The sequence below is a fragment of the Leptonotus elevatus genome, chromosome 10 (genome assembly GCF_054856555.1).
Source record: "Leptonotus elevatus isolate MCC_2025b chromosome 10, RoL_Lele_1.0, whole genome shotgun sequence".
In the NCBI taxonomy this organism is placed as follows: Eukaryota; Metazoa; Chordata; class Actinopteri; order Syngnathiformes; family Syngnathidae; genus Leptonotus; species Leptonotus elevatus.
Genome location: NC_141248.1, coordinates 18,730,514 through 18,753,536, shown reverse-complemented (window position 1 = coordinate 18,753,536; position 23,023 = coordinate 18,730,514). Strand labels below are relative to the sequence as shown.

Below are 23,023 nucleotides of genomic sequence, written 5' to 3'. Positions count from 1 at the left end.
GGGTGGGCGAAAAAGTGACGCCGACACACAGTGTACACACACACACACACACACACACACACACACACACACACTCAGAAGCCGGAGCTGAGACGGCGGGGGGGATAATCGGGTTTCTTTTCTTTTTTTCTTTACTTTCTATTCATTTGGACTCTTTGTCGATTCGGCCTGTTGCTGTCGGCGTCTCAAAATGACTCGCTGTTGAGTCACTACAGCGAGCCTCTCGTGTCGGCTCACGCGGTGCTATTTTGACAGTCCGGGGGTCGCAGTGAACCACCTCCTCCAACACCACCACCACCACCACCACCACCACCACCACCACCACCTACCGAGTGGCTAGCATTAGCCCCTGGTAAGTCACATACGGGCAGCGAGGCTAATAACAACCAGCTAGCGCCTTCCCATATCCGGGGCCCTGGCAAGTGGTTTGTCGAAAACGCGTGTTATGGCTTGACTTGCTAATATGCATAATTAGTGACGGGGTCTGTTAGCCCGGTTTAGAGAAAAGGCTAGTTAGCAGGCTAACGTTAGCTAGGTGCTCTGTGTGTGCGTGCGTGTGGCTAATTATATGCGCCGGGGGAGGAGGAGGCGAGGATCTTATGCCGTGTGTGCTAGCTATTGTTAGCTTCTGGTCTTGTGTGGCTAATATCTCAACCGGTCCTGGTTCTGACAACAACTACCTGCTCTCCTACAGACTCAAACTTGAAAGAGAAGGAGAGAGGTGGGGGATTCCTCAACGCGGACCTTCCTGCGTTCGACCCAGCGAAAACAGGTAAGCCGAACCATTCTGATGACTTAAGTTCAGGCACTAAATGTAAAAAGCAGTCTTTTATGTTTACAATTATGCTTACAAAAATGTCCATTGAAATGTATTGAATGAGGATGAAACGAGGAGATGGTGTTGGTGCTGTTGTTCCTGCTTGGAAGAGCTGAAACGCCTGCTGTCCTTTGACAACACATGTAACATGTGCCCAAGCAGTTACCACAGAGAACTTGATAGTACATAGGAGTTATTGGCATCCAAACCGGCTGTAAAATCTGAATACAGTACAATGAAATGCCCAATCACTACGAACTCATTAGCGCCCATTAGTGTAAGTTTGTGCTCTTCATGGAAGTAGAAATATGACACAATTTCTCCAAAAATGACTTGTCAAAGTGTTGAATCTGGCTAGAATAGCAACGTCAGTCTTCAAAACAATTTTGAATATCGGATGATAGCTTCTGGAGTAATTGAGTTTTTTTGTTTTGGAACAAATGGCCTTTTTGGGTAATGATATCACCTGTTTAAAATCTGGTCAAAAACACCTACAATTTAGTATAAAACAGTACTACTTGATCATTCCTCAAAAATATCTCCTCAACCTTTTTGTTTAATCTTCTACCCCTTCTAAGCCCTTCTCCAATTAGCGGACAAGTATCACTTATAAATGATCCAAAACCTGAAATTCCAAGGGGTTCTCCAGGTTTATGCATCACAATTACAGTACTGTGATCTTTCAAACGGTGTCACTTGTGCTAAAAACTCTACTTAAATAACACAAATTAAATGTTATTTGTGAGAATAGCATTGTGGGCAACATAATAAGTCTTGTATCTCAGTAATCAATTGTTTTTTGTCATCTTGTTTGTGATGGAGGATTTTAATGGTGTCTGAGGTGCTCATTTAATTTTGTTTTTGTGTGTGAAAATTCATCAAAGATGGAAGCCACTTGTTGAAATGGGCAAGGAGATATCTTGAGAAATAATGAAGTCATACTGTTTTACTGTACTTTTGGACCCAATTTTCTGTCAGTGATGCAAACAGTCTCAAATGACTTTTTGCTGAGCAAATAGCTCCATATTGCAGAAATCCAATTTTTAGGCATAATGGTGTAAGACGAGTTTGAAAGGATATTAAAGTGTTTTGGGATGATAGGTTGGATTATATTTAGGTTTTCACATTAATAGAGGCAATTATTATTATTTTTTATAAAAAGGGCCTGAGGCGTCCATTATTTTCGTCGAGCCTGGTCCCTAATCCCTGTGAATAGGGTGGGTCACACTTAAAATGAATCTGCCTTGATTAGCCTACTTGTGGTGGATTTCTGTCTGTCCCGCTGTGTCAAATTTAATTTGATCCCTTTCATTTGAAAATGAAAAAATATTTGACGGCGACCTCACAATTTTGATACCTCACCTGGAAATAGAAGAAGAGGCGCACAATGTCATGTCAATCAATGTGGAATCACAGCATAGACTCCTGGAGCTGTGATCTGAACATCTGCTAGTTCAATTAAACAAGTCAAATGTTAGCTAATTTAATATAATTTATTTTACCACCTTATTGTAATCCCTCCACATGTGGTCAAGCATAGAAACAGCCACCGGTGGACTTTTAATCACTTTTTTTTCAACAAATAGTGACAAAAATAAATACATTCATTCATTGCTGCGCGGCCAAAACTGAGGCATTCAACGGGCAGACTGGCTAAAAGTTAGCCCATGAACGGACAGCCTCCAACAATACATTCTCATTCGCTGATTTTCCAAGTCACTCAACAGGCCAGGCTCCTCTTTGTAAAGCAATACACAACGTCACAAATACGACAGTGTAGATTGTGTGGATGGCGATTCCAAGTGGTTAAAAATAAAACCTGCACCTCACATGCGTGTTTTGTGTTGGGATTATCAGAGTTGGGCACTTCCATATCCCGTCTCCTCCCGTCGTTGACGACGCCTACCTTTCGCCGAGTGCGCATTGCATTTTTTGGCGAATGCTTTATGACGCGAAGCCTCGCACAAATGAATAGAATGAGAGGGGACCGTCAGTACTCACCCCGATCAACGGACGTAAATGTGCTTCAGTCAGGGCTCAGTCTGTGTATTTATTCAAGGCTTTTGCGTCGTTGCGCACTTGCTGAAAGTTGGGCGGCGTCAACGAACGAGAGTTTATGTGATTAATTGATTTATCAATGGGATGATTGGTAGAATAATCAATTCTAAAAGTATTCAGTGTCCCCTATAAGTCTATGGGAAAGGTTCATAACAGTATGAGGAGGGTCATAAAGCTTTAAAATAATATAATAAATACAAGGCCACTACTTACTTCTCAGATTTTTATCAGGTTCTGGCATATAACCCCAGTATAAAATACTACTACTATATCCGATTCATTGCATTTTTTCCCCCCGTTTACGCTGCCATGGTGCATTTCCCAATTGTGCGACTCTAAAGCAAAACGTTGGAATCACCTCATGAACCATAACCGTGTCTGATAGTTATGTATTTCTGGATTTTGTAGCCATTACTCCACAATATGTTATGTGTGCTTAGCTCGGCTGTATTCCCCTCCCACTATCAATTATTTATACAAACCAAGACGGCTGACATCAAAGCCTTTTTAAAAATTGGCGTTTTATAGATGTGATGTCATTGAAATATGCAGCTCTAGTCCACCAGGTTGCAATCCGCGGGTTTATTCGTCGACGCGCTATCCATATCTGCTTGTGTCTTTGAATGTCTTGTTTGCAGCAGCAGTGGAAGAAGAAGAGTGGCTTTTTCTAGTGAGATTTGAAGGGCTATTTATAGATCTCTGCCAGAGCACCATGCGTGGTGTTGCTGCTGCTGCTGCTCCCATCCCTCGCCCCTCTCCTCTCGTACTGTCTCCATCTTTACTCCTTCCTTCTCATCTTTCAACTCTGTTTGTTTTCACCCCCACACCCTCCAAAACCGACGTTTCCACTCGTATCCTCTGTAGTTAACTTTGAAGTCAATTATTGATCATGTTGGAGGGGAGGTGACAGGCTTTAAATCTTTGCTTGGCCGACTTCACAGGCGTTGCTGCAAAGCTCGGAGGGTTACGATGCATATGCATGACACAGTGGATCCTCTAAAGTTGAAGACGGTGCGTTGAACTTGGATGCTGGTCGACCACTGATTTGTTCATATTTCACGGGAAGTCATGTGAATTGAATTTACAAGGGGTCCTCGGTTGCGTTCCTAAGTCAGTGACACAATTCAAATGCCCTAACTCATGCTAATGCGGTAGCAAAGTCCCAATTGCAGTAAATATTTGTATGAAAAACACTTCTAAGCCATGAATGAAAATGCTAAGCACGTCATCAACTCAGCGTGTGTTTTTTGTACACATACACAGGTGGACAAAATCATCACAAGAACATATTGATTTGCCAACAATATTTTTTGCATTTCAGAAAATTCCAGTCTCATCAGTTTCAAATCATTTCAATAACGATTGTGGGGTTTTCGTTGTTGGAAAAAAGGGTACCAACAGTTTTACCTTTGCCATGCGCACAATGAAAAGAACACTTTACCTACTGTCACAGGGTGTCTTGAACTCGTGCTGTGTCTGCGTGTTAAGAAATTTTAAGGCTTTCTGCAGTGAAATTTGTTGTCCAGTGTCAGAAAGCTTGCTCAGAGATGCACATCAAAATTAGATCCATATTAGGTAGTTTGCCATACAGTATGTTAATAATGATTTTTCATAGTTTTTCATGTAGAGATCACTGCTGCCTGTCTGGTGATGGTGTTCATAGCGCTGAACCTTTTATCTGCGATATCTTTGGCCACTGATCCTTGTTTAGTGCCTCTCCTATTTATCCATCCTCCTTTCTTTAAAAGCTCGTATGCAAAAGACGTGGCCTTGCTCATTCGAGCGAAGCATTAGACAGGATTAGCGCTGTCCACTTCATCCGTGGTCATATGGCCGACCTGAGATTTTCTCATTCTATTTGATGAGGACAGCTGTCAAATATGCGACCCTTGCTTGTAGTTTAGTCAAAGATGTGGCAAACATGCCCAAGATTCCTTCAAATCTGTTCTTGAATTTAGGCTTTTTGTCGTATTTAAGACGACACTCTGCCCTTGGAAATTGTATACTTTATTGTCCTAACATAATCTCATTCCTTGTTTAAGATAAATGGCTGTCGTTGGAAGGGCATGTCTGTTGGAAAATCTTTCAAAACCGTGCAGGAGACACAACCACTCTGTAGGTGAAATTAATCATTGGCAAACCCATTAGCTGCTAACCTGTCACGTTGTGCTAACACTTGAGAAGAGAAGATGGTGGCGGGCGTTTTACTGAATTTCCTTGAAAAGTGTCGATTCATTCATATGTTATTTTGGGCTCCTGTTCGAATGTTGTATATGGCAGAATAATGCTGCCACGATGTGTTGCCATAGCAGAGGTCTTGAGGACATCATGTTGCTGTTCTTCGGGACACAATTCATCAACAAGTCAATTCCACACGATTGACCAAATGTGTAAATTGATGAAGACATCAGGGGATATCAGGTTTGAATATGGGAGTGTATTGTTTTTATGTCGCATTGATTGGACGACTGTTTTATGTTTAAAGGTTAACGGCTGCTTTCATCATTTTGTTAACTGCTGATCATCTCGATGGTAAATCAAAGCTGGTGCTTGACGTACTTGGATCCCCAAATGAATTCTGGTTCCACGCTATCCAAGCGAGGCACAAAGCAGACATCCCTCGACGTCTACCTTATCCTGAGCTCTCTGCAGATAGTTGCTTTGATGCTGAACTTTTGACTTCCTCCTCTCGTAGCCACTGAAGCTGCAGGGAGAACATGCAAATATGTCGTCTTGAGGGATTAAGGCTTTCCCAGCTAATGAGTTTTTTTCCTTTCATTATTTTTGGGCTGCCATCTTCCCTTTTTATATCCATTGTACTTTTTTAACCATTACAGCAGTGCTGCGTATTGCCATCGGCTGTCAGCACTGAATACCCCGCATGAGAAGTTCCCATCAATCACCAGCTTCTTTACACTGTGATCCCAAAATTCAGCCACCTCTGCCTTTTATACCAAACCCAGTGAAGCAAAAGAATTCCGCCGCTGTGCATTTTCACGACGCAGCACGGGATCCTGTCGTCAGATTATTAGATGCATGATGACTACTGTGCAGAAGTCAGTCTGATTTTAAACTTCACATCCCTCTCCTGGAATTGGAGGAGGTATCTGTTACTATCTCAGAGAAGGTCTTTTTACACGTAGTGCGAAAGGAGATTGATCAGTCGTGACTAGTTAAACTTTAATGCTTGTTTAAAAAATAATAATAAAGTGGTTAACAGCTAAGCAAACTTGGTGACTGATTCATGTAGCCTTTTAAAACAGCTGGGGTGCTCGCAAGCCCTCCGCTTGGCTGTCACTGCAATTATATTGTAGCAGAGAGAGCAGAGAGCAAACAAGATGTGCGAGGGAGGGAGGAAAGTGAGAGAGAGCGCTGGAAACCATGCGAAAGGGAGGAGGAGGGTTTGCAAGAGACGGCAGCGTTGCGAACAGTGCACAGGATGGCATGAGAGCGGGAAAGCGCCAGCAAGGATTTTTATGTCCTGGTGCATGTGTGAGTTTCATTGAGAAAAAAAGAATTGACGACTCGCAACATTAGAACGAGACAAGTTGTAGTATGGAGAAAGTAGAATGAGCAGAACTTGCTTGAAACTCACCAGAAAAAAAGTGGAATTCATTACGCTTTGCCGTTCAGCAGCGAGAGTTCATTCTGGTCCAGAGCTGCTGCTTCTTCTGCTGTGGTGCTCTTTCTGTGATTTCAAAAGAAAACTAAAGACAACAATCTGACCTGATCCGACTTGGCTGGAGATCCTCTGTGATGACTTCTTCATACAGTAAGCATGTTTTATCTCTGGGTTATCTATTATTGAAATGATCAGTGATAGTCGCTGTTTGTATATCTTGCATGCCGTGCAGTGATTTGTTCTTTTGTAAAGTTCTGCTGTTAGTTTAGAACTTTTTTCAATCAGTATGGCACCGTTTGAATTAGCAGTAATTGGATTGTTAGCGCACGCTATGCATCAAATATGGACCCGACGTCTTGATGACCCCCACTAATTTGTGGCCACCTAAAGGCGGAGGTAATGAGGAATTCCCTTCCACCACGTCCTCGTGTGGGTGGAGGGCGGTGGGCGGAGGTGGTCACAGCGCAAGTAGGCATCGCTGCAACGCCGTCACGCCAAGGAGCGAGGGGAGGGGTGTAGCGAAGAGGAGCAGCCTAGTCGCTTACATAAGGCTGCATGTGGGAAGTCCTGCGTTAAGAGACCTTGACGCTTATCCACAATGATCATCTTAGCTGGGAGGTGCAGCAAAGGCTAGTGATCAGGACAGTTTAGGTGTGCGACACACGCGCTCAAATCTCATTTGATCTCCCCATGACAATATGCATCTGCATGTCCGTATTTTCACGGTCTGTCGAGACCAAATGTGTGGGGAGCAGGAAAAGGAGGTGAGCAAGAGGCGAGAAAAGCACAACATAAGAGCCCTCTTGAATAAAAAATGTGTGGCTATAAATAGCAAAGCGTCCTCATTGAGTGTTTCAGGTTGAGAAGACCTGGCTTCCAAGACCTTCTCTCTGCTGATGGTTACAGCCTTGCAAAATTAGACTCAGTTTTACTCTATTATCTTTTGTTAGGGATTGTTCAGTTACTTAGCCCATATCTACTTTTGAATATTTAGGTGAAATCTGGAAGATCATTACAGCTCTTTGATTGGAGCTAAGAAAGAGAGAGAGAGCTGCAACACTCATCTCATGTATCAAAAACACCAGATTTGCCAGATGGTGGCAATAACAAGCGTCATTTTTAAATGAAATTTTGCCACATCAAAAAAGCAGTTAGCCCTGCGAATCCATATGTAGCTTGGGCATGTAAACCACATTTATCTTGCAGCATAATATAGTGGAACCTCCAAAGTTAAACACAAGCTGTTTCATGCCATGGCTTGACAGAATTTTCGATTTGGAATAACTGGTTTTACTAACTGCAATGTTTTAGCTAATATTGTCACACAAAGCAGACATCAGGAGTTGTAAATGAGCAACAATAAAATCCCCTTTAATACGCTTAACTTTAATGATGAATAGGAATTGGCTAATAAACATTCCATCACTAATCAAATGAAATTGGCTTCTAATGTAACGTAAAATGTTGAAACATAACACACACTCTCTGCCTTTTGGTCACCAGTGACAAGCGTCTGGCAGCTAGCCAACCTGTGCCTAGTTAGCTCGTGCCTTTTTCTAGAAGCTAACTTAAATGGCCTACAACAGGGTCACTTTTTCTTGTCAGACAGTAACACACTGATGAGACTCAAATGTTCAAAAGTCATCAGTTGAGCAAAATAAGGCTCTTTGTTCTTAACATATTGGTCCTTACAGGTTGACCTAACAGGCATACAGTAACCTCCAGTGGTTCTTCTTCTCTCAGCACTGTCCTTTCAGGAAAAAGTGTAGGAAGCACCAACTTTGATGTTTGCTTAAATCGAGTGAGGTGGCTTGTCATAACATATGATGACATTATGATGTCCAGTAATTTGTCTAACAAGGCAGATTTTCCTTGAAAACTTCAGCCATATTTTAGATTTTTGTCACTTTGCTTTGCTGCTTCCCAGGTAGTTGGCCCTCCCGCAGCCTGCATACTAATTGCCAGTGCGTGGGAAAAAGACAGAGCACAAAAGAGAGGATGTTCAAGAGGCAAAGGGACGGTGGGGGGGCCAAAAAAATCAATGGCAACCCCTGGAGTAACTCACTGCTGTAATTGCCTTTAAGTCAGAAGGTTTACACCATCTAACCTGAAGCCTGGAAGAAACACACACACCAGGGTCATTCAGTCAGTGTAGCTCAGAATAGGCTGGGTGAGGTAAGCCCGGTTTCAAATGGGCCTGCGCACTTTTGCTCATCGGGCATAGTTAGTCGTGCGAGGTAAAGCTTGATTGGCAACTCTCAATGAGTCGAACGATGCAGAAATACAGTTGACTGTGACAATCATCACATTTGAAGCAGTTCAAACTAGATAATCTTAAATCTTAGACTTTGTGCATGCCACCAAATTTGAGCAAATAGTTGCAGTTTCATGTGAATTTGTAATATCACAAAGTTAGACTAGACTTCAAAAACTTCAGAAGTAGTTATACTGCATATAGAAATGTATCCACTGCTTGCATCCAGGATTTAACAGTTCTGAGAGTAAATGTAAACGCAAGAAAAGCTAAAAGTAGGGACTATACCAAGGCAGACAGACTTTTTTGGGAGTGGTTGGTTTCCACAAGCAATCCTGCAGGTAACCCTGCAACCACACACCATCTGGTGTTCTTTGTCTTGTTGTCTGAATCCTGCATCATGGATAGATTTATGTCCCGGTTATTTTTGCAGTCTCCCCACTGGCTATTTTTGGGGCGCAACTTGTCGCATTGTAAGAGTGACTTTAGCACTTTACACTCGTGCAACAAACAGTGCCTGACTTGGTGACTGGCCAGTTGCCTGATTCCTGGGTAAAGCCTGCTAGCTGGCAGTTCTCAAGTCCCCATCAATGTTTGCATGGCGGGCCAGGCTGCCAGCTGTTGTCAAATGGAGGCATTTGTAAATGTTCTTCAAGCCACTGGTTTTAGCTGTATACAGCCACCCAAATTTAAAATTTCATTCGCTAACACCCACGTCACCAAGCCAGGCCCCCACTTTTTAATGCCATAATCATTCAAAGTCACAGATATTACAGTAAAATGTAAAAATGGCAACTCTAAATGGACAGAAATATTCCAATGCATCTGACATTGCACAGTATTGTTTAATAATGCTAAAGTTATTTTTAAAAAATCAATTATCAGTTAAATATTCAATTAAAAAAAATATTTGATAGCTTCAGCCATAATGAGTATACAGTATTTAATGACCATTATTAATTGATAATGTGGATGGTATCGCATCTGCACAATGAATGGAGATGGAGTCCTTCAATTGTGTTACCAGTTAATCCTACCCATTTCACAAATTTGATACTTTTTTTGTTACCATTTTATTTTATTAAATGAACCCAAAAAAATGTTTTACAAATGGTTTGCGGACGTGACTTAATTGGAGCACAGATGTTAATCTAAATTAATGACTGGTATAATTTGTTTTACCATTTAAAAATACCTTTAATTTAAAACAAAATATCCTTGCATTTCATTTCAGTTTGCATTCATTGCATCCCTGAATTTCCTCATGCACAAAATGCGAGCCCTAGCTCAAGGCATTTGCCCTAAAGTTGAGCAAATGCATGCAAAAATCCAGCAGTATACACACTGGTTTTCTATAACCAAGCATTTCTTAATGTTAAAGATGGCCGTGCTATTCTATTTTCTTCCCAGTTGACCCTAGGAGTTCATCCATCACACTCGAGACTACACTACAGTGTTGTGCGCGCCAATGGAGGGAATTGACTGAGCCGATATTGATCGGTGTTGTGTTGAGGAGCAGGCGGTTCACGGCAGTTCCAAGTGTGAATAATAATTTTGTCCAAAAGTGTCAATTTTAATATGCAAAGATAAGTGCTGAAGTAGTGAGTACATTTTTGAAACACTGTAAATATGCAGCTTTTTTTTTTTTCCGCACACAATAATCATAAGCCGATAGGTCAGAAAATGTGGAGGGATGTGAGAATTACCTTGGTAACCATATCCTGTAATGTCAGAGAAGGATCAAAATGTGACTTATTGTGTGAATGCAGCTTTAATTGTACTGTTCTGAGTGGTACACGACTGTCTGCGTGTGAAGAAGCTGCACATTTTAATGACTCTTTGTGAATGAATCACATTCTGATCACTCTGTAAGCCTCATTAAGTCCAGGGGATCTTCAAGCCCTGTTTGTATGGCACGTGTGGGTTTGTTTTTGTCTGTGTTGTTTAGCCCCCCCGACGGTGTAAATCTGTGTTAAACTCAATAGCCTTTGATCATGGCCGTGGAATTAGGGAAAGGAGAAAGGTGAGTTTGTACGTGAGAGGGTCGTACGGGTGAAGAAGGGAGTGAAAAATATGGGGGTGTTGAGGGATATGGCTGAATTTCTCTTGGCGACAGAGCTTGTTGCCATGGATCTGGTCCTCCGATTGGCGGAGGGTTGGTCCAATCACTTAACAGCACGGATTGTTTCATCATTGAGAAGTTTTTCTCTCTCTCTTCCTGTCTCACTGGTGAGCCGCCGCTCCTCCGTCTTTCTCACCTCCTACTGGCTGCCCAGAAAGACTGAAATAGAAGTTGTGATGCTTGGAAATTAACTAAAGGGTCAACTGTATGAAGTAGAACTGTGTTTTATGAACGTGATGTTTTTTTTTTTTTACAACTGATGATCAGTACTTCCGTGAGGTAGTTGTGCAGTGTATGAAATGGTATAAACAGTCAATGCACCCACTGGTTTGCTTTTAGGTGTTCCTCTGTTTATGATGGTACTGACATTGGACGGTTCAAGGTTATGAACGTCACAAAAATACGTCATCTGACATGACACAAGAACTGCAGTTTTTCATTCGATTGTATCATATTTATGCACTAGAAGTGTTGTTTTTTTTACATAATGAATGAACGACAGTGTTTTCTGACTTGGGTACAAATTCAGGATAAACCACAGCCGCCGTAGGAACGGAACTTAAACCTAAAACCTGTTTTGCCATCACTTTGCACCTAATTGTAGCGGATAGTGTCACATGTCAGCATTCATTAATTATTGCGAGTGTATTCTTTATTATTGCCTCAGGTATCTAGAGACCTCTTTACTTTTGTGATGACACAAGGAAAAACGCAACTGCGTCCAGCATGTCTCTAGCTTCAGCTAGTTCGTCTGCCACCAGCGGCAGCGGGACTATGGAATGGCGGCAGCGAAACAATGAATTTCTTTGCCAGATTATTATATTCAATAATGCACCAATAATGGACAAAAAGCTAAAGCAGTCCTTCTCAAATAGGCCCCACGGATTTATTTATTTTGGTGCCATACTAAAATAAAGTGTAATTGCGCATCCACTACAATAGGTGGCAGTGGCGCTCTTAAACTATTTTATAGACAAATTATACTTGTGGGGCGCAAAATGCACCAAACACCATAATCACGTTACAGCCAAATGTCGTTACTGCCTAATACATGTTTGAAATACGGCATACAGCCGCAGTATGTAAACATAAAAAATAAATTAAAAAAAGCTGTGGCTAATAGAAATGGAGCATCTCAAATTTTAAGTTCATATACTAAACAGATAAAATACTTGTGTGGGGGTGGAGCTTGGCTGTGGAATTTGATGACTCGAATAAAATATGAAACCCTACTTATGGGGTTTCGCAAAGTCTGAAACAGTTTGACTTTAGAAGACGAAATTTGTAGGCATGACTCATATGTAAACTAACAAAGTCATTATGTAATATTGAAACTAAGTCTCCTTTTTTAGTTGAAAGTATAAATTCGGAAAGGTTTACGTTTTAACTTATTGACTTCATAAAACACGAAACCTGACTAATACACAAGGTCAGAGACAGTTTCACATTTGGAACATGCAATGGAATATGTTAAGCCACAATTTTTTTTCTTGATTAACTCATTCACTGCCAGCGGAGTTTATGACAGCTATTTAAGAGCATTTTGAATGATCTTCCAAGACCTACAGAATATTGTTTTCTGGCAATACAAGCACATAACTAAACAAAAGAAACGATAGACTCATCTTTCACAAGAAAAAAGTTGTTTGCTTTTTCCAATCTTAAGTAATCGACAGTAGGACATTGGTTGGTTTCACCAAAGATACTTGTTTGTGATGTGGAAAAAATATTCTTTTTTGAAACGTTTTCACTCACAACTACTTTACTGCAACACATACTTTTTATACCATACATGCACATTGCCTCTTGGGTTTCAGTTCACGAATACAAGTCCGCCACAGTGATTGAGTCAAGGTCCCAATGTACCAACCTTACTTCAAATTCTATTCGAGTCCTCCGTTTGGCGCACCGCCCAACTTTTCGCACGCCCTGACAGGCAACTCAACCTAGAACTAAACATAGATCCTAACTACTGTAGCGAGAGTGGCGGAAAAAGAGACTTGAGGGGATGTGCAGAAAGGTAGGGAGATAGGTAGGTAACGAGGACGGGGAGGGAAGGAGGGAGCGAATGAGTCATAGCTCGTCCCACAGGACTGAGTGGGCCGACTGTGGAGGAGGATGGCGTCAGCAACAGGGCTGACAATTTAAGAAGACACATTAAAAGAGGAAGAAAAGGAGCGAAAAAGAGCAAACACTTGTCGTGGGCGGTTGGAGCAAGCGGTATAGATGGGTTGGGTGAAGGTGGTGGAGGGGGGGGGGTTAGGGAAGGAAGGAAGGAAGGGGTATCCTCGTTCCACGGGAAGAGGAATGACAAGTGTGGGTGGTTGCGAGGATGTAGACGGTTTAAGAGAAACCCTGTCTTCCGCCGCCGTTGACTTGACCATGTATGTCGCGTTCCTGTCGTCATCGAACAAGTTGCCTCAGTTTTATGAAAAGAGGAAGTGTCATGTTGCCAAATGGTGCATGTGTGTGAAATTGCTCCTGTGACGCTCAGACTGATGGGCTGTCCCCTCCAGCCCACAGCAGCCCCATCCCCTCCCTGTGAGATTGTGTAACCGATGCAAAGGGGAATCCTCTCTGACATAGACGAGCGCGGCGCCCGCCCGCACACACACACACACACACCGCAAACGCTGCTGATATATGATATGCGGAGGCTCTGAGCTTGCACAAACTCTGCTGTTGTGACACGCACACACAACAAACACACGCTCACGGCAACCTTCACTGTGTGGCGGAATAACCTTGCTGTCTTTTGTGAAATGGCTTCTCTGTGACGTCAAATGGGCGAGGTGCACAGCTGAATACAGACGAGATGAATTGGGTCAAGCGGCCTGTGGATGGCTCTCCCTCTGCTGTCTGTGGGTTTGTCCATGCGTGCTCGTACCCGTTTACATGCTTCCTGGGCTTTCTTCACCCCCACCTTCATTCTCGGAGAGAGCACGGAGAGGCATTCTAAAGTGCGACTTTTCCAGTAATACAATTAAACGGGAAGTCAACACAAACTTTCTTTACAATATGTTGTATGTGTCCCCTATAGTCTAAACACAGCATTCTGATTCATATTGAGTTTGTGGAATACGACGAGTTAACCAGCAAAATTGGGGCAACCATTTTGCCACATGCTGTCGACTGCAAATTACATCATAGTTTCTGAGGGCTCGGGTAACAACCCATTATGGCTCAGCTTCAGAAAAACAGGTGAGCCGTGATTGGTCATTGTATCACTTTGAGTATCAAACATCTTCAAAAAGGCGGTGATCTCTGCAAGCAGACAATCATACTGAAGAAGAAGTTTGCCTGCTTTGAAATCCACTTAAAAAAACTAAAGAAATGATCATTACCAGTAATTGACAGTTTGTGTTAATTGAAACCTTGACTTTTTAAAACTGTTAAGCCGTCAAACCGGTAATCGGGCTCATGCCTAGTTGCTTTACTACAGTATGTCGGCAATCAATTCCACACAATCCACTGAATTCTTCAGTGAATCAGTTTTTATTATTATCCACATTGGAAGTTCGTCTCTCACATATACACTCTAAGCAAGTCTGATCTGTGCTGAAATCACGCTCAATCATTCCAAAGAGCTGCAAAACTAACTGTGCTAGCTACTTAGCAAGCTAGGATGAAGCAACAAGCTAGTGCCTGAATTGTAATGTGTATCTTTGTACATTTCGTTGATGCAGTGTAGTGCACTGGTTTATGTAAGTCTCTTTGAAAATCAAATATGCATAATGCAAGGCACAATGAGTTCAACATGACTCTTGCTTTTGGTTTCTATGTGCACGCTGACTGGCGATGAGTAAATTATTTACAGAGTTGAATTTTAAATTAGATGCACCCTGAAATCAGTAGATTCATCACTGCTAATTTGTACCATACACTGGTGACAAAAGCGCCATTGCGTGATATTAGTCAGCCAAATGAATATTTTCATGTTCTTTAGTGATTCAGATATGGTGCTGATCCTTCCTGAAGAAATCATTCTCATTTAAAATAGCTCGCCCTGCTGCTAAATGTTGCTCAGTCCCTGACCCAGCCCGACCCGTTGTGGCTAAATCTGATCGTGAGCTCATGCCACATTAAAATGAATAAATAAATAAATGAATAATCCGTATGCGACTGTGAAGTCCAACACACAAAAGTGCCTAGCGTAGCCCCTATATACACTGCTATCTCTTTCACAAAGTGGGGCCACATGGATGCTCACACAAATCCAGTGTTTCATCCCAGCCAAGCATCCTTTGGTGTGGAAACTTGACACACTGGGCAGGGCAGCTTAGCCTCTACGCCTCAGCTGGTGGCCTGTCATCAAGAGGGTCCCATTTTTAAGTCGTCAGTGCATACTGAGTGCCTGTGAAGTGGGTCAGCATGGTTTTCACTGCAGTGCTGCGACAGGGGAAAAAGGGGGATTTTTGCGAGACCTTTTGTCACACGTTTAATCATGAATTGAGTCTTCTAACGATAATCTCATCAATCAATCAAGTGATTGGATAAAAGTAGCAACTTTGCATTATGAAACGCGAGAACATGCATGTGAGTTGCAGGTGTTTTGTCCACTTGGGGTGCCATCTTCTCAGTCTAATCTAGTATCTTTGAGTGTGGAGTTGGCTCGCTGTTAGTCTGCGTGTTGAGTAACGCATTGTCAATTGTGGCCGTCATTGATCCCAAACTTTGGAAGCTCTATAAACTTCTAGCTCCTGGTTTGCTCCCCTCATGCCCACTTATTTCTCGCTCCTGACTTACACAGTAAACATTTTTGATGCCGATTTTGACATTTGACTGAAAAAGTACAGATTTACAGTTAATGCACTGTAATTGTTTTGTGTTTAAACCCTCTTCGTGGATAAAGTCATGGAATTTTAAGTCAATCCCAAGAAATGAACTACAATTTACAGAGATACATCTTAAAAATTTACATCTTTAAAATGGCCAAATTTGACCAGGACATAACACTAGGGTTAAAACAATTTTTTTATTTTTTATTATTCAGGTCTGAATAGACACATGGAAGATAAGCCAGTGTAGTCTGTTCGGGAAACCTTTGAGAATCAGTCATTTACTTGTGCTGCTATTGCATGCTAAAACTCCCAGAAACAAGCCAAACTTATTGTAGCATTGCAACCAGCCAGTTGTAGAGTCAATATTTCCTAAACCATTATGTTGGTAATCAATATAGGTCATTTAAAGCATTGATATTGCCATTGTGTTTTTTTTAATTTAAATCATAGCTTAATTACGCAAATAATCCTTTGTAAATAGTTGCAAGTAGCCTGTGTTGTGTGGTACATGTCAAGAGATAACAGCAGACATAATTGAAGTGGTGAAGTCGGCAGGTAGCAGTGTTGCAGCTTTTGTCACTAGCCTGCTCTTTGACTGTAAATCCTTGTTATGATGTGAAATTTAGGCAAAATTGTATTTTTAATTGCCAAGTTGTATACAAATAGTTGGCTCAATGGTGTGCCTGCCCACTCATCAAGTGTGCAATTACATAAATCATTTGTGAGCTACCTACTTCTGAAAATGTCCGTGAACAAGCAATTAAAAGGTTTGTTTAATTGTGATGTAACAGTGGGGCTAATTTACATTATCCAACCCCATTACTGAATTCTCCCCCCATGACTTGTTGGCCAAAAGATTTGCCACTTACAAGCGCCACAGACAAAAAGTATTACCACGTCAAGGCTAAAATGTAAGCAGTTAGCGTTGGCGCCTGATATACAGCACATACTTTAAATTTAAACTAAGGAGGCAGGGGGGGATTTGCCCTGGTTGTGGTAACGAAAGTCATACTTGGCATTAGTCCCCAGTAGAAGGGGCGGGGTGAGTAGCGTATTATTTACATGAGACAAGAACACCCATTCAAACAGGCTGATTTAATTTCATTTTGAGGAAACCATGTCACAGATAAGTTATTGTGAAAACAACGCAATGCATTATATGTTTTCTTTTACACTTGAGCATGTTGATATTGTAACCCTCATCGAGCATCCGCCAATTTTGTGTGGTTCACGCTCAAGAACCTTGCACAAATCTGAACACCGGCGAATGCATACCTGATTGTTCCTCCTTATTGCTTTCAACCGTTATCGTGTATTTATTTTTGCTATCATTCCGCACCCCCCCCCCCCCCCCCCCCCCTTCCTTACTGGTACTCGCTCAACACAAATGGCAGCAGTTGAGAATGACGTTGCCGTCTCCCCGGCAACCCAGTGTGCCAGTAGCTGCGAGTGTGTTGCGGGAAGCAGGCGGAGTGTGAGGAGGGAGCATGAAAGAGGATTGGGGTGGAGGAGGAGGGACTAGGTGAAGCCAGTTTATTCATAAGCGCACTATTTTTGCAGTGTGGCCCCGAGGACTGACATCAGGGCAAGTCTTCAAATTCTACCCCCCAAGTCTTTTGTTTTTTGGTTGCCCTTAGTGACACAGCTACAACCTACTTCCTGTCCATCCCTGTTATATCAGAAACACTAAGTATAACACACTGTAACTCAACTGCTTAAGTTCCCAATTCAATGAATCTAAACATAACCATAAGAGGACGTAGCGCAAACGGAGAAGACGGTTGTCTCTATAAGGCAAATAGTGGGAGTCTTGTATAAGCTTAGCTGTGGGCGTCACGGTCAATGCCGCTGCTGTGACGCAGTTGCTGTAGCATTGCCCGGGTTCTCCCTGCTCTGGGAAACCCTGCCTCGGTTGTTGGCTTATCTCCGACGATCCTGCAGCACACGCAGGTAATCTGCGTTTGTGCATGCATGCGAGCCAGCCTCCAGGGTTGAGATGCATCGGCTGCTCGGCTTGACTCCACTGCCAAATCACACCATTTAGCTGTTTCACTGTCATGTTCATTTTTGGATAGAATGGATACTTCGGATGCCTTAAAAAGTTGTTTTAAAGAGTGATTTATTCAATGAAATGAAGGGAGAACGAACCTGATGGAATATAAACCTGCTTCTTCCTCTATCCTCTCCGCTACATGCTGCAGCAGCAGCAAGCAGCAGAGATGAGTCACTCGGTATGTCTGCGTGTGTATGTTTGAGAATCATGACGTCATGCGTGTCTTCCTCTTTTCTCTCTTGACTTTGACTATTCAGGGCTCCCGAGTGGAAGAGTGATCATGATGCTACACTGAGTCGCAGGGACACACGTGAGAAGCCTCAGAGGTGGTGGCTGGCCTGTTGGTGTGCTCCTCGTCCCCGACTGGCCGGCAAACGGCTCCCCCTTCACTTCACCTGATTGCTGTAAATATATTTTTTTATTGGATTAGAGCATAAAACCAGGTAAACTTATACCAATTTTTTTAATCGGGAAAGACCACAATTTAAATGTTTATTTTCACCGTGAGAAGATAAGGCTGCTTATCAGCTAATAAGTGCAATGTTCAAACAATAAATTCAACTTTTAAAATGCAAAATGTAGAAAAAATACAAAGCTGCTGATAATATGGCTGGTGGCGGCTGTGGCTCAGGGTGTAGAGACGGTCGTTCAGTAACCAGAAGGTCGACTGTTCGATTCCCGCTCTCCCCAAGTCATGTGTCGTTGTGTCCTTGGGCAAGGCACTTCACACAAATTGCCTCCAGTGCTACTCATACTGGTGTACGGAAGGTGCGACTGTTTGGTGGTGGTTGGAGGGGCCATAGGCGCACACCGGCAGCCACGCGTCCGTCAGCCTGCCCCAGGGCAGCTGTGGCTACTTAAGTAGCTTACCGCCACCACAGTGTGAATGTGTGAATGTATGATGTATCCATTCCATTTTAAAGCGTCTTTGAGAGTCTAGAAAAGCGCTATATAAAATCCGATGCATTAATAGGCTGCTTACATAAATTAATGTGAACCGATATGTGCTCCGCACTCTGAACAAATGAATGAAACCTTTTCCTCTCCAGCCCAACCCGGAAGGTTAAGGCTTACTATGGCCTGCACTTCGCCTCCTGCTACAGTCCATCCCAGTACACTACCTTAGTGGCTTCTTCACCGCATCTTCCTCTCCGGTGTTTCGCAGCTGCTCTCACTGTAAAACGTGGGCAGACGATCTGATACCACCTAAAGGTAGATAGACATCGATACATTCTCATAGAAAAACAACCATTTTGAGTTATATTTATTTATTTACTTGTTGTTTCTGCTTTCAGAAGCTCCTGGGTCCTGCACCCAACCCCCTCCCCATCTCCCACCCTCTCCCTCTCCCAGAAGAAGATGTCAGTCAGCCTGACACCAGACATCCAAAAGGAGGGAGAGAGTGGGCCACTCATCGAGCCCTGCGGTCGAGGTAAGACCTCTCCTCAGCCGCAGGGCCCCAAGGAAGGCGCAGGAGAGGGTCCGGAGCCTGAGGATAGCTCCCCACAGGATGTACAGGTTGGGTGGACTGAATCAATTGTACATGTAACGCTTGGCAGTAGGCTTGAAAACACCAAAGGTCACCTCGAATATTACTTTTTTCCTTGTCCATATGTAAACGTCACAAATCATTATCAATACAGTAATTTCTGGCTTTACTGCTACTCAACTCCTCTTTTACAATTCCACACAACCTTTCTAAAGCTATGTTTGATTTTTAAGACATTTATACTTTGCTTGTACAATACAGTTGCAAACTTTTTTCTTGTCAATTATTGTAACCTTTCCTTGAAATTGTCTTGCAGAAACGGGCTTCTAACCACAGTCATGGCAGGAAAAGGGCCAAGGTAAATTTGTTATTACATGCTGTTCTTTCATGTACGCTTTTGGACACTCCTGCTAGTTAGTCATGCATGATGACCAACTTGCTATTTTTACATTTGAACATGCCTCTCTTTTGATCTTTTACCTTAATTTTTTTTAATTTTGTTTTTGATGACTATGCCGTAGAAATATCTATATGTGCACCATGCTTCTTGAGAAGCTCATTTGGTGCCTTAGTGGCTTTTACTGTCTTCACAATTGGATCACCCTCATTTTGTTTGAGTGTCCATAATCTGCCGAAGGAAAGCGTGTCCTAATGAGCTCTGCCACATTTAGCCTCTGTGCGTTTGCCATGTGATACTTAGGCCGTCCTCTTTCCTTGCAGAACTGCACTTTTTTTTTTAATGCTCTGTAACTCTTATTTAACACAACATCCATCCAAAAACTTTTTCTTGCCCTCCTTTAGATGGTTGCTTGGCGAATACATATTAAAGAACTGATAAAATGTCTTTACTGTTTCAGTCTAATGCTAAACTGAAGCTGGTGAGAAGTCTGGCGGTATGTGAGGAATCTTCTGGTCTCTTCGCCAATGATGGCCCTCCAGAATCGGTACTGCTCCGCCATTTAACTTCAAATATTGAACACCAACCAACAATCAGTTTGGGTGTCGCCTCTTAGAATTGATGCAATATGTTTTCCTCTCCCTTTAGGATATCATCCAGCTTCACATCAGCTGTCCGTCAGACAAGGAAGAGGAGAAGTCCTCCAAGGATGAGTATGAAAATGAAGAGAAGGAGAAGAAGGACAAAGCTCCACGGAAGATGTTGTCCCGTGGTAAGTTCATGTTAGAGCCTAAACGTGGGACAATGTGAGTGCCATAAGTTTGACTCAAATAGATATATATTTTTAGAGTAACACCTTGGATAATTTTACCATCCACCTTCTTGGTTTAAAAAAAAAAAAAAAAGTCTAACCACCAATGTTATTTAAATTTAGACAGCAGCATGAGGAAATTCAGTTATGAAATAAAACTGTTAGCACAACATCTAAAATGGTGCCCAATCACACCACCAACACCTTTTTTGAAGTGCGTTGCCCAGCTGGCCTGCTCCGCCATGGCTTTGTTAGTGGAGCGCAGCTGCTTTGCTCAAGTGGAGCAGCACAGAGCTGGCTTGAGAAACTCTATGCTAGCCGGATGGCCCACTGAAATGGAGGCAGCTGCCTCCATCGCCACCCGAGTGGAGTTCATCATCCATTGCAGTTGTGCGGTGGGCTGTCTGGCAAACAGAGTTTGACATCTGATAATCGGGCCTAAGCTGACTTTGATTGGAGTGGGTAAAAATGCTAGAAACTGGCCCTATGCGAGAATCCCACTTCAGGGCTTTTTACATCCAACTTGCATCTAAGTCTGTGCTCTGCTCTGTGTGTGGTATTTGTTACGTTGAATCTGAAGACATACACACGGACACAGACAAGATTCCTGGTTATTAGATGATGCCCAGTTGTATTTTTTTTAATTCCCACTTTAGTAAAATGATAAAGGTAATATCTTTCTTGAGAAAATGGGTTCCCTTGCTCTTCCTCTCTCATTATCTTCTTGCCTTCGACTTTGGGCAGTGGCCATCAGGCGTCATTAGACTCTGAGCGCGGCGGAGATCAAATGGCCGTCCTGACTGTCTAGTGTAGTGGAAAATAGTGGAAAACAATCTCCCGAAGTAGATTGTGTGTGTGTGCGGGTACAGGACAGCGTGCTTGACTTCTCCTGATGTTCGTCTTCCCCCGAGCTACTAGGAATTGTTGATACTCTGTCAGAAGCTACTTTGGCCATTATTACTAGCAGCTTTCTTGACTTTGCACTTTAATGTCATCATCTACATTAATGCTTTCTTTCTATTTTGTTTTGTCAGACTCCAGTCAGGAATACACTGACTCCACGGGTATCGACGTGCACGAGTTTCTGGTCAACACACTGAAAAACAATCCCAGGTGGGAGCTTGTTCTTCATCACTTGTTCTTATTCTACGCTATCATAGGTTGCAAACATTAAACAAAACAAAACTTTCTGTTGTTTAGATTCACAAATAATTTGTGACTACTTGATCAGTTTGTAGCACACTAGAGGTTTGCACTTGAATATTTGTTTCCCTTTGATTTATGGCTGCTTAAAATGAACAAAATACCAGACTTTGAAAAGACAGGAATGTCCCCCAAGGGATTGAGTTTAATTCCCATATAAGCAACACTTTAAAATGCAAATGAACAACATTTGTTAACCAAGAGCAATGGATGTGTTTTTAATGTAAAAGTAAGCCAGTAAACAAGTCCAGGCACTGATCTTTCTCTCTTTCCCCACTTTGGACTGCCAGGGATCGAATGATGCTGCTCAAACTAGAACAAGATATCCTGGAGTTCATTAATGACGACAAGTAAGTTACTTTGTTTTGAGCGACTCTTGCATCTCTTTCTATGCACACAGTTTGTTAATTAAAATGGGCCTGCTTTTAACTGACAGTATCTCGGAAGATGTTGCTTATCAGCGTTTTGGTAGTCACATTTCCGAGACCGATTCTTCATGGCATCGAGATGACACTATTTGTGGCGTTTTGAAAATAGCGTTATTCCATTAAGTCTTAAATCCTCACTCAACATATGTGTGTTTTGTTCCTCATAGTAACCAGTACAAGAAGTTTCCTCAGATGACATCATATCACCGCATGCTGCTGCACCGTGTGGCCGCCTACTTTGGAATGGATCACAACGTGGATCAGACGGGCAAAGCGGTCATCATCAACAAGACGGGCAACACGCGCATGTGAGCGTCTGTTCAGAACTTCAGCCAAGACCGTTGGACTTTTTTTCTGTCGCACTACATAGCTAAACTTGCTATATGATCTTGTAGCCCCGAGCAAAGGTTCTCGGAACACATCAAGGATGAGCGCAACATGGACTTCCAGAAGAAATTCATTCTTAAGAGAGATGACGCCAGTATGGACAAGGATGATAATCAGGTAGGATTCCAACCTTAGTTTACTGAATATAATTTTTTGTTGACTACTTTTCTCATCTTGTCACATTAATTTTCCAGTACATACTCTAATCGGAGGCTTCTCCCCCTTGCCAACATTAGATCCGTGTACCACTGCAGGACGGCCGGCGTAGCAAATCTATTGAGGAGCGAGAGGAAGAATATCAGCGGGTACGAGACCGGATCTTTGCCCGAGAAGTAAGTTTTGGATCTTGGTTTTAATAAAGCAAGCACAGAGGAGCTTCTATACATGTGAGATCTTTAAAAATGCATCATTCATTTGCTTTATTTTAAATAGTATCTAAAAGCTTTAAAATTATTTTATTTTTGGGCATTAGTAAAAGTGGCCTCTGTAACTTAACTGCAAATGAACGTGGATTATCCAGACAAATAGTAGCCGGAAAGGAAGTTAGATGACCAAACCTTTACGGGCAACTGGCTGAAACTCGTAGTGTGCATGACTCAGT

General features: G+C 42.4%; 1 protein-coding gene across 10 annotated transcripts in view; it reads left to right on the top strand.

Moving 5' to 3' along the window:
• The first annotated feature begins 27 nt into the window (after window positions 1-27).
• The window catches only part of r3hdm2 (R3H domain containing 2), a 38,602-nt gene continuing 15,606 nt past the window's right edge, over window positions 28-23,023 (top strand). For 6 of the 10 annotated variants that reach the window (XM_086087130.1, XM_086087127.1, XM_086087133.1 and 3 more), the window contains exons 1-13: window positions 28-352; window positions 695-772; window positions 17,965-18,111; window positions 18,757-18,919; window positions 19,003-19,225; window positions 19,513-19,554; window positions 20,054-20,140; window positions 20,242-20,365; window positions 21,439-21,517; window positions 21,898-21,957; window positions 22,203-22,343; window positions 22,431-22,539; window positions 22,659-22,754. In XM_086087130.1, the coding sequence (XP_085943256.1) occupies window positions 19,067-19,225; window positions 19,513-19,554; window positions 20,054-20,140; window positions 20,242-20,365; window positions 21,439-21,517; window positions 21,898-21,957; window positions 22,203-22,343; window positions 22,431-22,539; window positions 22,659-22,754 (897 nt within the window). In that variant the 5' untranslated portion in view covers window positions 28-352; window positions 695-772; window positions 17,965-18,111; window positions 18,757-18,919; window positions 19,003-19,066. Of the gene's footprint in view, window positions 353-694; window positions 773-6,286; window positions 6,648-17,964; window positions 18,112-18,756; window positions 18,920-19,002; window positions 19,226-19,512; window positions 19,555-20,053; window positions 20,141-20,241; window positions 20,366-21,438; window positions 21,518-21,897; window positions 21,958-22,202; window positions 22,344-22,430; window positions 22,540-22,658; window positions 22,755-23,023 lie in introns of those variants that run through there. The other 4 variants (XM_086087134.1, XM_086087131.1, XM_086087129.1 and 1 more) reach the window with 2 other exon arrangements.